The sequence below is a fragment of the Eucalyptus grandis genome, chromosome 5, assembly GCF_016545825.1.
Source record: "Eucalyptus grandis isolate ANBG69807.140 chromosome 5, ASM1654582v1, whole genome shotgun sequence".
Classification (NCBI taxonomy): domain Eukaryota; kingdom Viridiplantae; phylum Streptophyta; class Magnoliopsida; order Myrtales; family Myrtaceae; genus Eucalyptus; species Eucalyptus grandis.
This window is the reverse complement of record NC_052616.1, coordinates 59,522,452-59,534,087: the sequence shown is the minus strand read 5'-3', so window position 1 is coordinate 59,534,087 and position 11,636 is coordinate 59,522,452. Positions and strand designations below refer to the sequence as shown.

At 44.6% G+C, this 11,636-nt stretch overlaps 2 protein-coding genes and 1 long non-coding RNA gene across 3 annotated transcripts; 2 read left to right on the top strand and 1 right to left on the bottom strand.

Annotated features, from left to right (window-relative positions):
* The first annotated feature begins 2,587 nt into the window (after positions 1 to 2,587).
* Positions 2,588 to 3,016, top strand: LOC104447546 (probable long-chain-alcohol O-fatty-acyltransferase 5). The gene has a single exon (XM_010061268.2). The coding sequence runs from the start codon at positions 2,588 to 2,590 to the stop codon at positions 3,014 to 3,016; it is 429 nt and encodes a 142-aa protein (XP_010059570.2).
* Positions 3,017 to 3,894: 878 nt separating this feature from the next.
* LOC108959823 lies at positions 3,895 to 4,413 on the bottom strand. Its single transcript, XR_001987302.2, has 2 exons — positions 4,253 to 4,413; positions 3,895 to 4,122 (listed from the first exon to the last, which is right to left on the bottom strand). It is a non-coding gene; the product is annotated as an uncharacterized LOC108959823 (long non-coding RNA).
* Positions 4,414 to 7,988: 3,575 nt separating this feature from the next.
* On the top strand, positions 7,989 to 10,737 carry LOC104447548 (MDIS1-interacting receptor like kinase 2). Its single transcript, XM_039311884.1, has 2 exons — positions 7,989 to 10,077; positions 10,342 to 10,737. Exons 1-2 carry the CDS (start codon positions 9,183 to 9,185, stop codon positions 10,638 to 10,640), a joined length of 1,194 nt encoding a protein of 397 aa, XP_039167818.1. The 5' UTR covers positions 7,989 to 9,182; the 3' UTR covers positions 10,641 to 10,737.
* Positions 10,738 to 11,636: the final 899 nt, after the last annotated feature.

Sequence of the window (11,636 nt, the reverse complement as noted above, 5' to 3'; positions counted from 1 at the left end):
AAGTTCAAATGGACATGTTGGTAGGTTGGGGCTTAGAGACTCTATTAATAATCTCCCCCGATGAAGGTATCGCATTTCCGTTGGGTGTCCCAACAAGTGATATCAAAGCCAATAGTTAATTCATGGGCCTCAAGTAGACATTTGTATTTGAGCGAAATATCTCATGGTCAACACAGCTTTTGGGTAGAAATTGCATACATCTAGATTATCGACTAATATTATACTATAACATATGAAAAGGTCAAACCCCAGCTCGTTCTACACCACTTGGTATGCATTTGTCATCTTTCAGGATCAAACATTATTGAATTTTAAATGTTGATTGTATATTGCAAATGGGTTCTTGTCGATGAATTATTAAAAAACGCAGCACTTAACTTTTATTTATCTTAGGAGTTGGGAAAATTACAAAAAAAAAAAGTCATAAACCTATTGTAATTGTGTTAATTTAGTCATAAACTTATTTTTTTGACCAATTGAGTCATAAACCTTTACAATTATTCTCAATCAGTCCATCCAGCCAAAAATGGCCATCCGGTGCGACATGGCAACCGGCCGTGGCACTAGCGACCTTTTTTTTAATAATATTTTATTATTTGAAATATTTATTATTTTTTTTTATCTTTTTTCCTCTTTTTTTTTTCCTTCTCCCTCTCCCTCCTTCCTCCTCCTCTCCTCTCCCTCCTTCTTCCTTTGGCTCTAGTGACCGGCTAGAGGGGAGGCTGCAGTTGCTTTGGATTGAGGAGGCCGGGCTAGCTCACCTCGTTGTTCCGGGCGAGGGCAAGTTTGCCCGGCCACGGCGGGCAAGCCCTCGCAAATCGGCAAGGGCCTCACGGTTGCGGGTTTGGTGAGGCGAGCCTCGCCTAATCCAGTGAGGGCTTGCCTCGCCAATCGACGAGCTCATGCCCAACGACGGTGAGGCGAGCTCCCGTCGGATCTGGGTGAGGGCTCACCTTGCGGTCGCAGAGCGAGGCGAGCCCTCGCTAGATCCGGCGAGGGGGCTCGCCGTCGCGTTTGACAAGGCCTTGGTGAGGGCTCGCCTTGCCCAGCGACCACGAGGCAGCCCTCACCTCGATCCGACGGGGCTTGCCCGTCGTCGGGCGCGAGCTCATGGGCGGGCGAGGCGAGCCCGCCGGAGCCAAAGGTAAGAGGAGGGAGGAGGGAGGAAGAAGAAAGAGGGAAAAGGGAAAAGGGTAAAAAAAGAGAGAGAGAGAGAGAGAGAGAGAGAGAGAGAGAGAGAGAGAGAGAGAGAGATAGAAAAAAAAAAAAAGATAAAAATAATAAAATATTTCAAAAAAAAAAAAAATAAAATATTATTAATAAAAGGTCGCCAGCGCCGACCGGATAATTTTGGATGGATAAACTGATCGGGAATAATTGTAAAAAGTTTAGAACTCAATTGGTCAAAAAAATAAGTTTATGACTAAACTAGTACAATTGCAATAGGTTTGAGACTTTTTTGATAATTTTCCCCATAAGAGTTTTATATGGAGGATGCTTCCACACTCGAGAATTTTGAAATGAGGCAAACATCAAATCACATTGATTTGCTCCTCACTTCCCCTCTTCTTTTCTTTCACAGCCATTGATCCTTCCTCCTCCAATGACCACACCCCATTTCTCAGCTTCTCCAATCTAATTCATTCATTTTTTTACGACAGCTTCTCCATGTATAAATTTCATAGTCTGATTAAATACTGAGTTTTAAACCCACCTTTTCCTTGTTTTAAGGGTATTAATGTAGTTCCCCATCTTTAGGATTTTAATTCCACCTCTTGGGTTAGATTTGTCAGGATTAAGCTCTCAAATACAAGGAAAGAAAGAATAAAAGTGAAAAAGAGAAATCGAGACACAAAAACTACATCCATAGAGGATTCTGCTGTAATTAGCACTCACACCTCTTTGTTATAACCCTCAATTATACATATATATATATACTTAATAGTTATTCATGAGCTCAAATTCAACTAACTAATAAAATATAGCAGCTTGAGGGCATTACCCTTGCAACCCCTGTCAAAATAGCTCATGTGCCTTCCTATTGATAGGGAGTATGAAGCACACCTCAATAAGATCTTGTCTTTATGTGTCAACATCGCCTTTATGGTTAGATTCTCGTCTTTAGGGTGTTAATCCTGCCTTCTTTAACTAGAGATGAAGTATAACAATTATATATTGGAACATATTAATATACGATGTTGATTAGAGGTGATCACATCATAGTTTTTTTTGGTTTGGTTGAGTTTAGAATGGATAATTTTTAAAACGGTTCGTGAAAGGGACTCACCGTATCGTGCGTCTTGGTTTGAAATATTTTGGAAACTACGCAAGCTGCCAAATCATACTTTATATATATATATATATATATATATATATATATATATATATGTATATGTATGTATGTATTTTATTTGAGTAAATATAAAGATTGGGATGCTTGCTTTCTCCTAGTTGTCCCTTCCACCTTTGACTGCTTCACGCGTCTTCATTCGCCCAAATAATCTCACCTTTGGCGGGCGGTGCTGTGACTAGCCGGCTCATCAGGACGGTGGTGGAGCCACCGTTCGATGAGCATCCTGTGCCGAGCATGTACAACCCCGTGCGATCGGCCTTGGTCTGCCTTGTCGGGAGGCAGTGGGCCGCACTGCCCACAGTGCTCACCGGGTTCGCAGCGTTGGCCCTCATGCACGAGCTGATGCTCTACCACATCGGAAGGAAGGAGGTCGCGTGGGTGATCGCGCGGTTCTTCCTCCTCCACGGGGTCGCTGTGGCGGCAAAGGTCACAGCAAAGAAGGCGTTGCGCAGCACAAGGTGGCAGCGGCTGCTGGCAGAGGTGTCAAGGGTGTTGATGGAGAGGTTCGTGGTGATGATGGGGTTCTGGTTGTTCCCACCGCCCCTCCTGCCGTGCGACGTGGCGGCGAAGGCGGGGAGGGAGACCATAGCGGTTGTTGAGTTTGTGAAAGGGCTTTGGAACATCCTGAGATTCATCTCACGCAAACTAGCGAGTGGTCCTTGAATTGCTCCAGATTTTTCATACATATTAGTGAAAGGGCGGATTTTGTAAAAGATCGTTCTTTTCGGATGATGTGAAAATAACTCTCGCATCTTTTTATAAATGTCCAGTTCTGCTTATGAACTGTAATTATATTTCTAGGGACAAGTTCACAGGAAATGCCACCGTTACCAAATTATCGGTCTTAGCTAGTGGCTACCTCAATACACTTTTCTTTTCTTTTTTTTTTTTTTAATAGGGATACATTTGGTAACCATTTTGTTCTCAGGAACAATTTCTGCTGAGAAATAGTATTTTTCATTTTGTTTCATGAACGAATTTTTTAGCATTCGAAGGTGTTTGGTAATTGTGCAAAATTTATATTCCCATAATAGAAATGTATTTGATATGCTAATTCAATTTTTTTATGACTTAAAATTTTTTAATAATTTTATTACATTTTTCCTTTTTTTTTCTTTTTCATTCTCTTCTTCTTCCGGCTAGATGAGAGTTGGCAAGGTCGTTGGCCACGGCGAGGGCCCACAACCAACCAGACGAGAGCCGACAAGGTCAAGCCTCGCTCAACCACTGACGAGGTCGCCAAAACTTGGCTGGCCAATTGCCAACCTTTGCCATGGCCGCGGCGGGGGGAAGAAGAGGAGAAAAAAAGAAAGAAAAGAAAAGGAAGAAAAGAATGGTTTTTCTTGATTCTAGAGTTGTTCCCGGAACCAAAAAAACAACCTTTTTGTTAACTTCTTGATTCTGCTCAAAATCTATTTTCGGGAACAAAAATGTTACTAAACGGATTTTCGTTCTTTTTTTATTCCAATAAATAAAAGAATAGAAGCAAGCATTGTCTAACATGTTACTAAACAAAACCTAAATTTCCGAAGAAGGCAAGGGAGATAAGAAAGTAACTCTTTATATATATATTGGCGGATAGAATGTTTGTTATTGTGTGACATATCTATTCAATATCCATTACATAGCAGTCAACCCAAGTTTGTCGCTCGATGAGAGCTAGCCTTCCTCGTTGGCTCCGCTGACCTTGGGCCCGACCGGACCGCACGCCCAAGAATAGTGGCAATCAGGGGTGGCCTGCGACTCCAAGTTCCGTCCCATGTCTTCTCCTGCAATCAAATCCGATTAAAACATCGCTCACTTCTCTTATCTTAGAGCAGAAGAGTCTCCCAAATGCCTCTAGCACAAAGAGACCCTAAACTGAGTATGATTTGAGAGAGTAAGAGAGAGAAAGAACACCTGTCTCATAAGTTGAAGTGAGAACCCTTGTCGCTTCGCCTCCAAGCGCGGCGGAAACAACCAGAACGAGCATGGAGGCCGCAAGAAGTGACCTGTTATAACCCATTTCCATGCACCCTCTTCTCTATTAGCGAGGTGATATGTCTGTTGATGGCATATACTCGATAGGGGTATATATATGCGTGCCCACGAGCATGTATTCGCACTCAGTGCTTTGACGATGCAAGGGACTGGTATTAGCTTAGATTGAGAAGCACGTGCCGTGTAGAACCAAATTGGTCTTGACACTTTGTCATGTAGGAATAGAAATGCATCTCTAATGAGTTTCGCAAGTAATTTCGGGATAATTTTCACCAAAAAAAGAAGAAAAGAATCATGAATCTATTTTACAATGTCAATTCAATCTTAATTTGGCCAATTTAGTCATAAACCTTTTGAAAAAATTTTAATGTAGTCTTTCTAACCGAATTTTAGTCAATAATTGCCGATTTAGACGCCGGTTGTTCTCATGGTATGACCCAGTGTTAACACGGACATTGTTATGTATTTTTAAAAACATTTCTTTGATTTTTTTATTATAAATTATTTGAATTTCTTTTTCTTTTTTCCCTTCTTCCCTAGCCGATCGTCAGGCCTTAGTGATGGCCGGCAACAAGTGGAAGAAGAAAGAATAAAAAATTAAAATTAAAGAAGGAAAAATTTGGAAAATTTTATGAAATTGCAAAAATCATCCACATCAACATCAATCGTGCCACCTAAGACGGCCAGCATCCATGTCACATATTTCCAACCAAATTTGGCCAAAATGGCTGCATTGGCAAATTCTTAAAAGGTTTGGATTAAATTGGCCAAATGAATGATTCAAGATTGAATAGAGGTCCAGATTTCAGATTTTTTTTTTGGTAATTATCCCACTTATTGCACAAGCTAATATGTAAGCGTGATGATTTTCTCTTTTTCTCTAGTCAGCACTTAGGTCAAGAACGGTGCTGAGTTGATTTCCAACCGCATTTGCACTCAGTCTTCTCCGTGATTGATGGGAATTCAATCTCCAGGTTTAATCAAATTTGTGACGATCCATACATCTCTCCATATTTCGATTGTCAACCGATGTTTATTTTTATTTTATTCGGGCTGGAATGATCGATCGATCCAATTCCTTTCCATGGCAAAATCGGCCTTCTATGGTCTCTCGAGGAACCTGTTGCTTAAAGCAAAGTGCTGTGCTACACAATGTCACGAATTGTCCTCGATGGATGGTTACGATCGTTTCTTTCCCGGTCACCGATCTGCGAGGATCTGCGAGGAACGGTTCCTCAAGGGATCGTTTTAGAATCGGGGAATTTCCTCTAAAGTCTTAGTCAACTTAGCGTATCGATGAAAGGTCCCATTTGATCGACGGCGGTCCATACAATCTTGTTGTAAAGTCGCTGGTGAAATTCGTCTGTATCGCCGCTGTGGTATGAACTGTTGAACCGCGTCCGTATAGACTGGGGTTGCTCCCGGGAACCTCCACATTCGTCGTCCATTCTCGTCGGATTAGGCTTTCCTGAAAATGTCGTCCTCGTGCTCAAATGTCGCCGTCGTTTCAGTGGTCAAGATGTCGACAGCCTACAGCAATCTCAGCGGCTATCACGGTTTTGAAACAATCGCTTCCCGCTAGGCTCGCCATCATCGAGAACTCCAACTGATCCGCAGCACGTGGTCGTCGTCTGATGAGATAGCACAATCTGCTGCAATCTGCACGCAGAGAAGAAGAAGATTGCTGGCCATGGTGGAACTCAAGTCACACATCTTGCTTTGGTTTCTGCTGCTATTATCTTGCAGTGCTGAAGCGAGAGCTGGTTCAGAAGTAGAGGCGCTCCTCGCATGGAAGTCGACTCTTGAGAACCAAACCGCGCTTGGATCGTGGACGGCCATAGAACTGCCCGGACTGAATCAGACCGACCAGTTTTGGGTAGTTTTAGGGGTTGCCAATCTGATTCCAGTGATTTTCAGTTTGGTTTCTAATTTCGAGGTGGGAACCAGTGCCCAGACTGAATCGATTTACGTTTTTCTTTAATTTTTTATTTCTTAATGAAGTAAAGTGTAAACCTGAACCCTAATCTCCTCTCACCCTCACTTATTCCAAATGATGAAGTAAATCTTTGTTTCTTTCATATCACTATACGGATTCATCCAACTTGTTCCTTTTATCTCTTGCTTCTTTCTCAATTTTACTTTCTTTCTTTTCTTACAAGAATTCACCAGTTTTACCTCCCTCGCTCCACCTTCCTTAAATTTGTGAGTCCATCGTTTATGGAAAATGGAAAAGAATTCAAATTCACTGAATCCTCCTCCTTTTTTTCAAGCGTGCCCTTACAATCACGACCCTATCATCTCTTGGTCTTCTTCACAAATCTTGGACGAAATCCCAATTTTGAATTGCAACATAGATTGTTAATTCAATTAATCGAAAACTTTCAATCAAGTTATGTGAATTCACCAGTTCTATTGGACCGCCAAGGAACCAAACTGGACTGGTGGTCCCAGGACCAGGTGGTCCAATTCCGAATTCCAGAAATGTGGTCCTGGGTGGGATCGGATCGAATTGGAAACCGATCACTTCTAGCCTTACATGGTCTCTTGAGGAACCAGTTGCTTAATGCAAAGTGTCATGTTATACAATGTCGTGAAATGTTCCTCGAGGGATCTTACCGACAAAAAGGTCCAATTTGATCGAGCGGCCATCCATTCAATCTTGTTGCAAGTCTCTGGTGAAAGTCGTCCGCTTGATGTTAATAGGCGTAACTCAAAATTCCAAGTAATGTCGGGAATGCATGTTTACACCACGGTGCAAGAAAATAGACAACAAAGCCAACATTGACCCGTTATCGTATCAGCATATAACGTCGCCACCGTGCGATGAACTGTTCAACCGCGTCCCTGTCGACTGGGGTTGCTCTTGGGGACTGCCACATTCGTCGTCCATTCTCATTGGATTAAGCTTTCCTGAAATTTTGTCCTCGTGCTTGAATGTGGCTGTTGTTTCAGCGGTCAAGATGTCGACAGCTTACGGCAATCTCGGTGGCTATCACGGTTTTGGAATGATCACTTGTCTCGCTTTCATCGAGAACTCGGACTGATCCACGGCCTGTCATCGTCATCTGATGAGATAGCACAATCTCTACAAGGGACTGAAGCAAGAATGTAAATCCATCAGAAGGAATAATAAATGGAATCTGCAGCAAGCTGAACGCGGACAAGAGGAAGATTGCTGACCATGGCCGAACTTAAGTCACGCATCTTGCTTTGGATTCTGCTGCTATTATCTTGCAGTGCTGAAGAGAGCTAGTTCAGAAGCAGAGGCGCTCCTCACATGGAAGTCGACTCTTGAGAACCAAACCGCCCTTAGATCGTGGACAGCCAGCAGGACGATGGGTAACCCGAACCTGTTGACGAGGCCGTGCAGATGGTTCGGCGTCTCTTGCAATGCGGAGGGCAGCATCACGAAGATACATCTCCCGCGCGCGAGCCTAGGGGGAAACCTCACTGGCTTTGAGTTCTCAGCTTTCAACAGCCTGGTGTCCCTCAATCTCAGCCAATGCAACCTCTCGGGGCCTATCCCGCCTCAAATCGGCTCACTCTCGAAGCTGACGCACCTAAACCTCTCCAGGAACATTCTCTCTGGTCGTCTCCCGCCCACACTTTCGAACCTCACTCGTCTCTCCTTGCTTTATCTCGGCAACAACAAGATGAGCGGCGAGCTGGATCCACGCTTGTTTTCCAACTTGACTGAACTCCAGTTCCTGGAACTCCAAAACAACAATTTCACTGGGAAAATCCCCTTGGAGATCGGCCTCCTGACGAATCTCGTAGAGCTAGCTATCAATAACAACCGTCTGAATGGCTCGATCCCATATGAAATCGGAAACCTGAAGCATTTAGATGCTATATCTTTATACGGGAATCATCTCACCGGTCCGATCCCTGCGTCCATTGGCAATCTTACTCGCTTGAGGATGTTGTACTTGCATCAGAACCATCTCTCAGGACCTATTCCTCAGGATATTGTCAAGTGTACCAAGCTAGTCGAAATATTTCTTTATGACAACGATCTCTCGGGTTCAGTACCTCCAGGACTCGCCAACTTTTCACTCCTGGAGACGCTTCATCTCCTCAAAAACAATCTCTCTGGTCCCTTACCTCAAGTCTGCCGAGTGTCTCCTCTCGTGGTATTCACGGCCTCCTTCAACAGCTTCGCAGGTCCAATGCCCGGAAGCTTGAGGAACTGCACGACTCTCGTGCGAGTCCGTCTCGAGAGCAACTTATTTTCGGGGTATCTAGACCGAGACTTTGGCGTCTATCCGAACCTCAATTATCTTGACTTGAGCAACAATAAGTTGAGGGGGGTCCTGTCCCCGAACTGGGGATCATGCCCAAAGCTGACACTGCTGAAAGTTGCTGGAAATGAGATCGGCGGCACCATTCCGAACGAGCTCGGCAAATCAAGTGTCCTGGAAGTGCTTGATCTGTCGTCTAACCATATTACCGGATCGATACCTGGACATTTAGGAAACTTGTCCTCTCTGTATCAGCTGAATTTAGGAGAGAACAGCCTCTCAGGTTCAATTCCGCCTCAACTCGGGCATCTGTCACGTCTCGAGGACCTTGACCTCTCATCGAACGAGCTGGGAGGCCCGATTCCAGAACAACTCTGGAAATGCTCGAAGCTGCGAAATCTGGTCCTGGCGATGAACAATCTCAATGGGTCTATATCACCTCAGGTCGGAAACCTAGCACTGAAAGGTTCCCTGAACTTGAGCCATAACCGCCTCGCCGGCAATATACCTCTGCAAATTGCAAAGTTGGCCGTGGAGCATCTAGATCTCTCTCACAATGAGCTCTCCGGCAAAATCCCTCCTTCCTTTGCCCTGATGACCAGTTTAACATGGTCGATTTCTCATACAATGATCTGGAAGGTCCGATTCCAGACAGCGAATTCTTCCTCCTCTCCACCCCAACTGCGTTCAGCAACAACAAGAACATGTGTGGTCCAGTCCGAGGTTTCCAACCGTGCAATGCTGAATTATCGGGGAGCACAGTTCGCAAGAAAAACCACAAATTGTGGATTATATTAGGTGCTTCTTCATCAGTTGTCATACTCCTAATTGTAGTATTGCTCAGAAAATCCATCCTATCCCGCCGACGAACGAAATGCGCGAGTGTGAGAATTGCTGGGCTAAACAGCAGAAATGTTTTCTCGGTGCTGAACTATGATGGGAAAGTCGTCTACGAGGACATCATCAAAGCCACAGAGGGTTTCGATGACAAGTATTGCATCGGAGAAGGCGGAAGCGGAAGAGTCTACAGAGCACTACTTCTGATAGGACATGCGTTAGCCATAAAGAAGATCAAGTCCTCGGAAGGCGATGAAATAGAGCAGATCACAGCAAGCTTCATCAATGAGATCAGGTTGTTGACAGCCATACGACATCGAAACATTGTCAAGTTCTACGGATTCTGCTCTAGCGGGCCTCATAAACTCCTCGTGTACGACCTGGTTGAGAGGGGAAGCCTAGCGAGCACCCTGAACGATGGCGGTGAAGCAGCACAGCTCGACTGGAGGAGGCGAGCGGAGATCGTGAGGGACATAGCACGGGCCCTGTGTTACATGCACAATGATTGCACACCGCCTGTAATTCATCGAGACATATCGAGCCGAAACATCCTGTTGAACACAGAATATAAAGCTTTTCTTTCCGATTTCGGCATCTCTAGGATTTTAAAGCCTGATTCGAGCAACTGGACGGCCGTGGCAGGCACATATGGTTACATCGCTCCAGGTAACTGTCCTTGCGCCTCTTTCTCTGTGCTTTACAAGTTTACACATCATTCGTCATCGTCTCTAGAGACATTCCCTTTGGCATAATGGGAATGACATAGGAAATGCGTTGAGATCATACTGATTGAGCCTGTAATCCTGTGGTTAAACAGCTTCAGGACTATATTACTATCAGCATATCAGATAAATCAGTATACTTGAAAAAGAAGCTAATTATTCGCAAAATTGCTATTCTAACAATGGATTTCTCGTTGGTTGATGCCAGAGCTCGCGTACACAATGAGCCTGACTGAAAAATGCGATGTTTATAGCTTCGGTGTCCTGGCGCTCGAAGTGATAATCGGAAAACACCCATCAGAGCTTGGTTTATCTCTGAATTGCCCGCAATCTGAGCAAAGCGTGGAGCTAGGAGATCTGTTAGATGCACGTCTTCCACCTCCGGCAGATCAAATCACCGTGAACGAAGTGAAAGCAATAGTGAAGCAAGCACGTTCATGTATAGATGTTGATCCGAATCGTAGGCCAACCATGAGAGAAGTGTCGCAGGCACTCCTCGAAAATTAGAACAATCTTCACTAGTCTGGAGCAGGCACGCCCATTTGTATTTTCTCGCTGTAATCGATTCCCTCCCAGTCCTATACGAGTAGGCAAATTTAAGCATTAAATAGGCAATGACGATCATGTGCTTGTTTACGTGTAATAAAAGCTTCTCGAGCACAATTAGATAGGCCAATCATGATCATCTCATTCTTACTATTAGCACGACAATAGTCAAAATACAAATTGCCCAGGAAAAAATAAAAATAAAAAAACTCGAACATAACACGACATGATTTGTTTAATCCGTACTATTTGGGCTCATGGAAGCTTATCGAGGTGAGACCGGCCGAAGCCAGCAATACGCACCGATCTCTCCCTTGAACGAGCCCAGCTAGATATGCCTTGCTTGTTGGCCCAGAGTGTCCTCGGTAAGACAGAGTGGAGAGCAAGTAATTACTGTCAACAGATCAAGGTTCAGTCATCTCAGCACAAGTGTAGGAGCCACTGAACCCGATGAGATAAAACTTTGAGCAAACCAAGGAAGGAGGACAGACATTTAATGGTGGCCGATGGAAGAGTGATAAATGCCCTGAAGTCAAAGCCCACAGCAAAAGCAAGAGCCCTTTTATATATTGCTAAACAGAGAGGGGATCCTGCATATCACAATGGGCATGTAAAGAGATGGAGAAGATGTCTAAGCTGGCTCTTGTGCCGCTCATGATGCTGGTGGTGCTGTGGTCGATGGCCGTCCCTCCTCGGGCCGTGGCTTGTCCTTCAGACGGTGGTGTATGCCGGGACTGCATCGTGGACCGGCTGAACCACGGTTGCCCATCGTGCAGACCAGTTCTCCGCTGCATGGGGCAGTGCTTGTGGGGCGGGTCATCGCAAGCAAACTGCACAAGGAGGTGCGACTGCAAAGGTGGGAACCCAAAACTGTCCGATTGCAAGAAATGCATGTCCAAGTGCAAGTGCAGCTGTGTGGGCTAGGACTGCAGAGTTCTTTTGCTGTGGGTTTTTTAA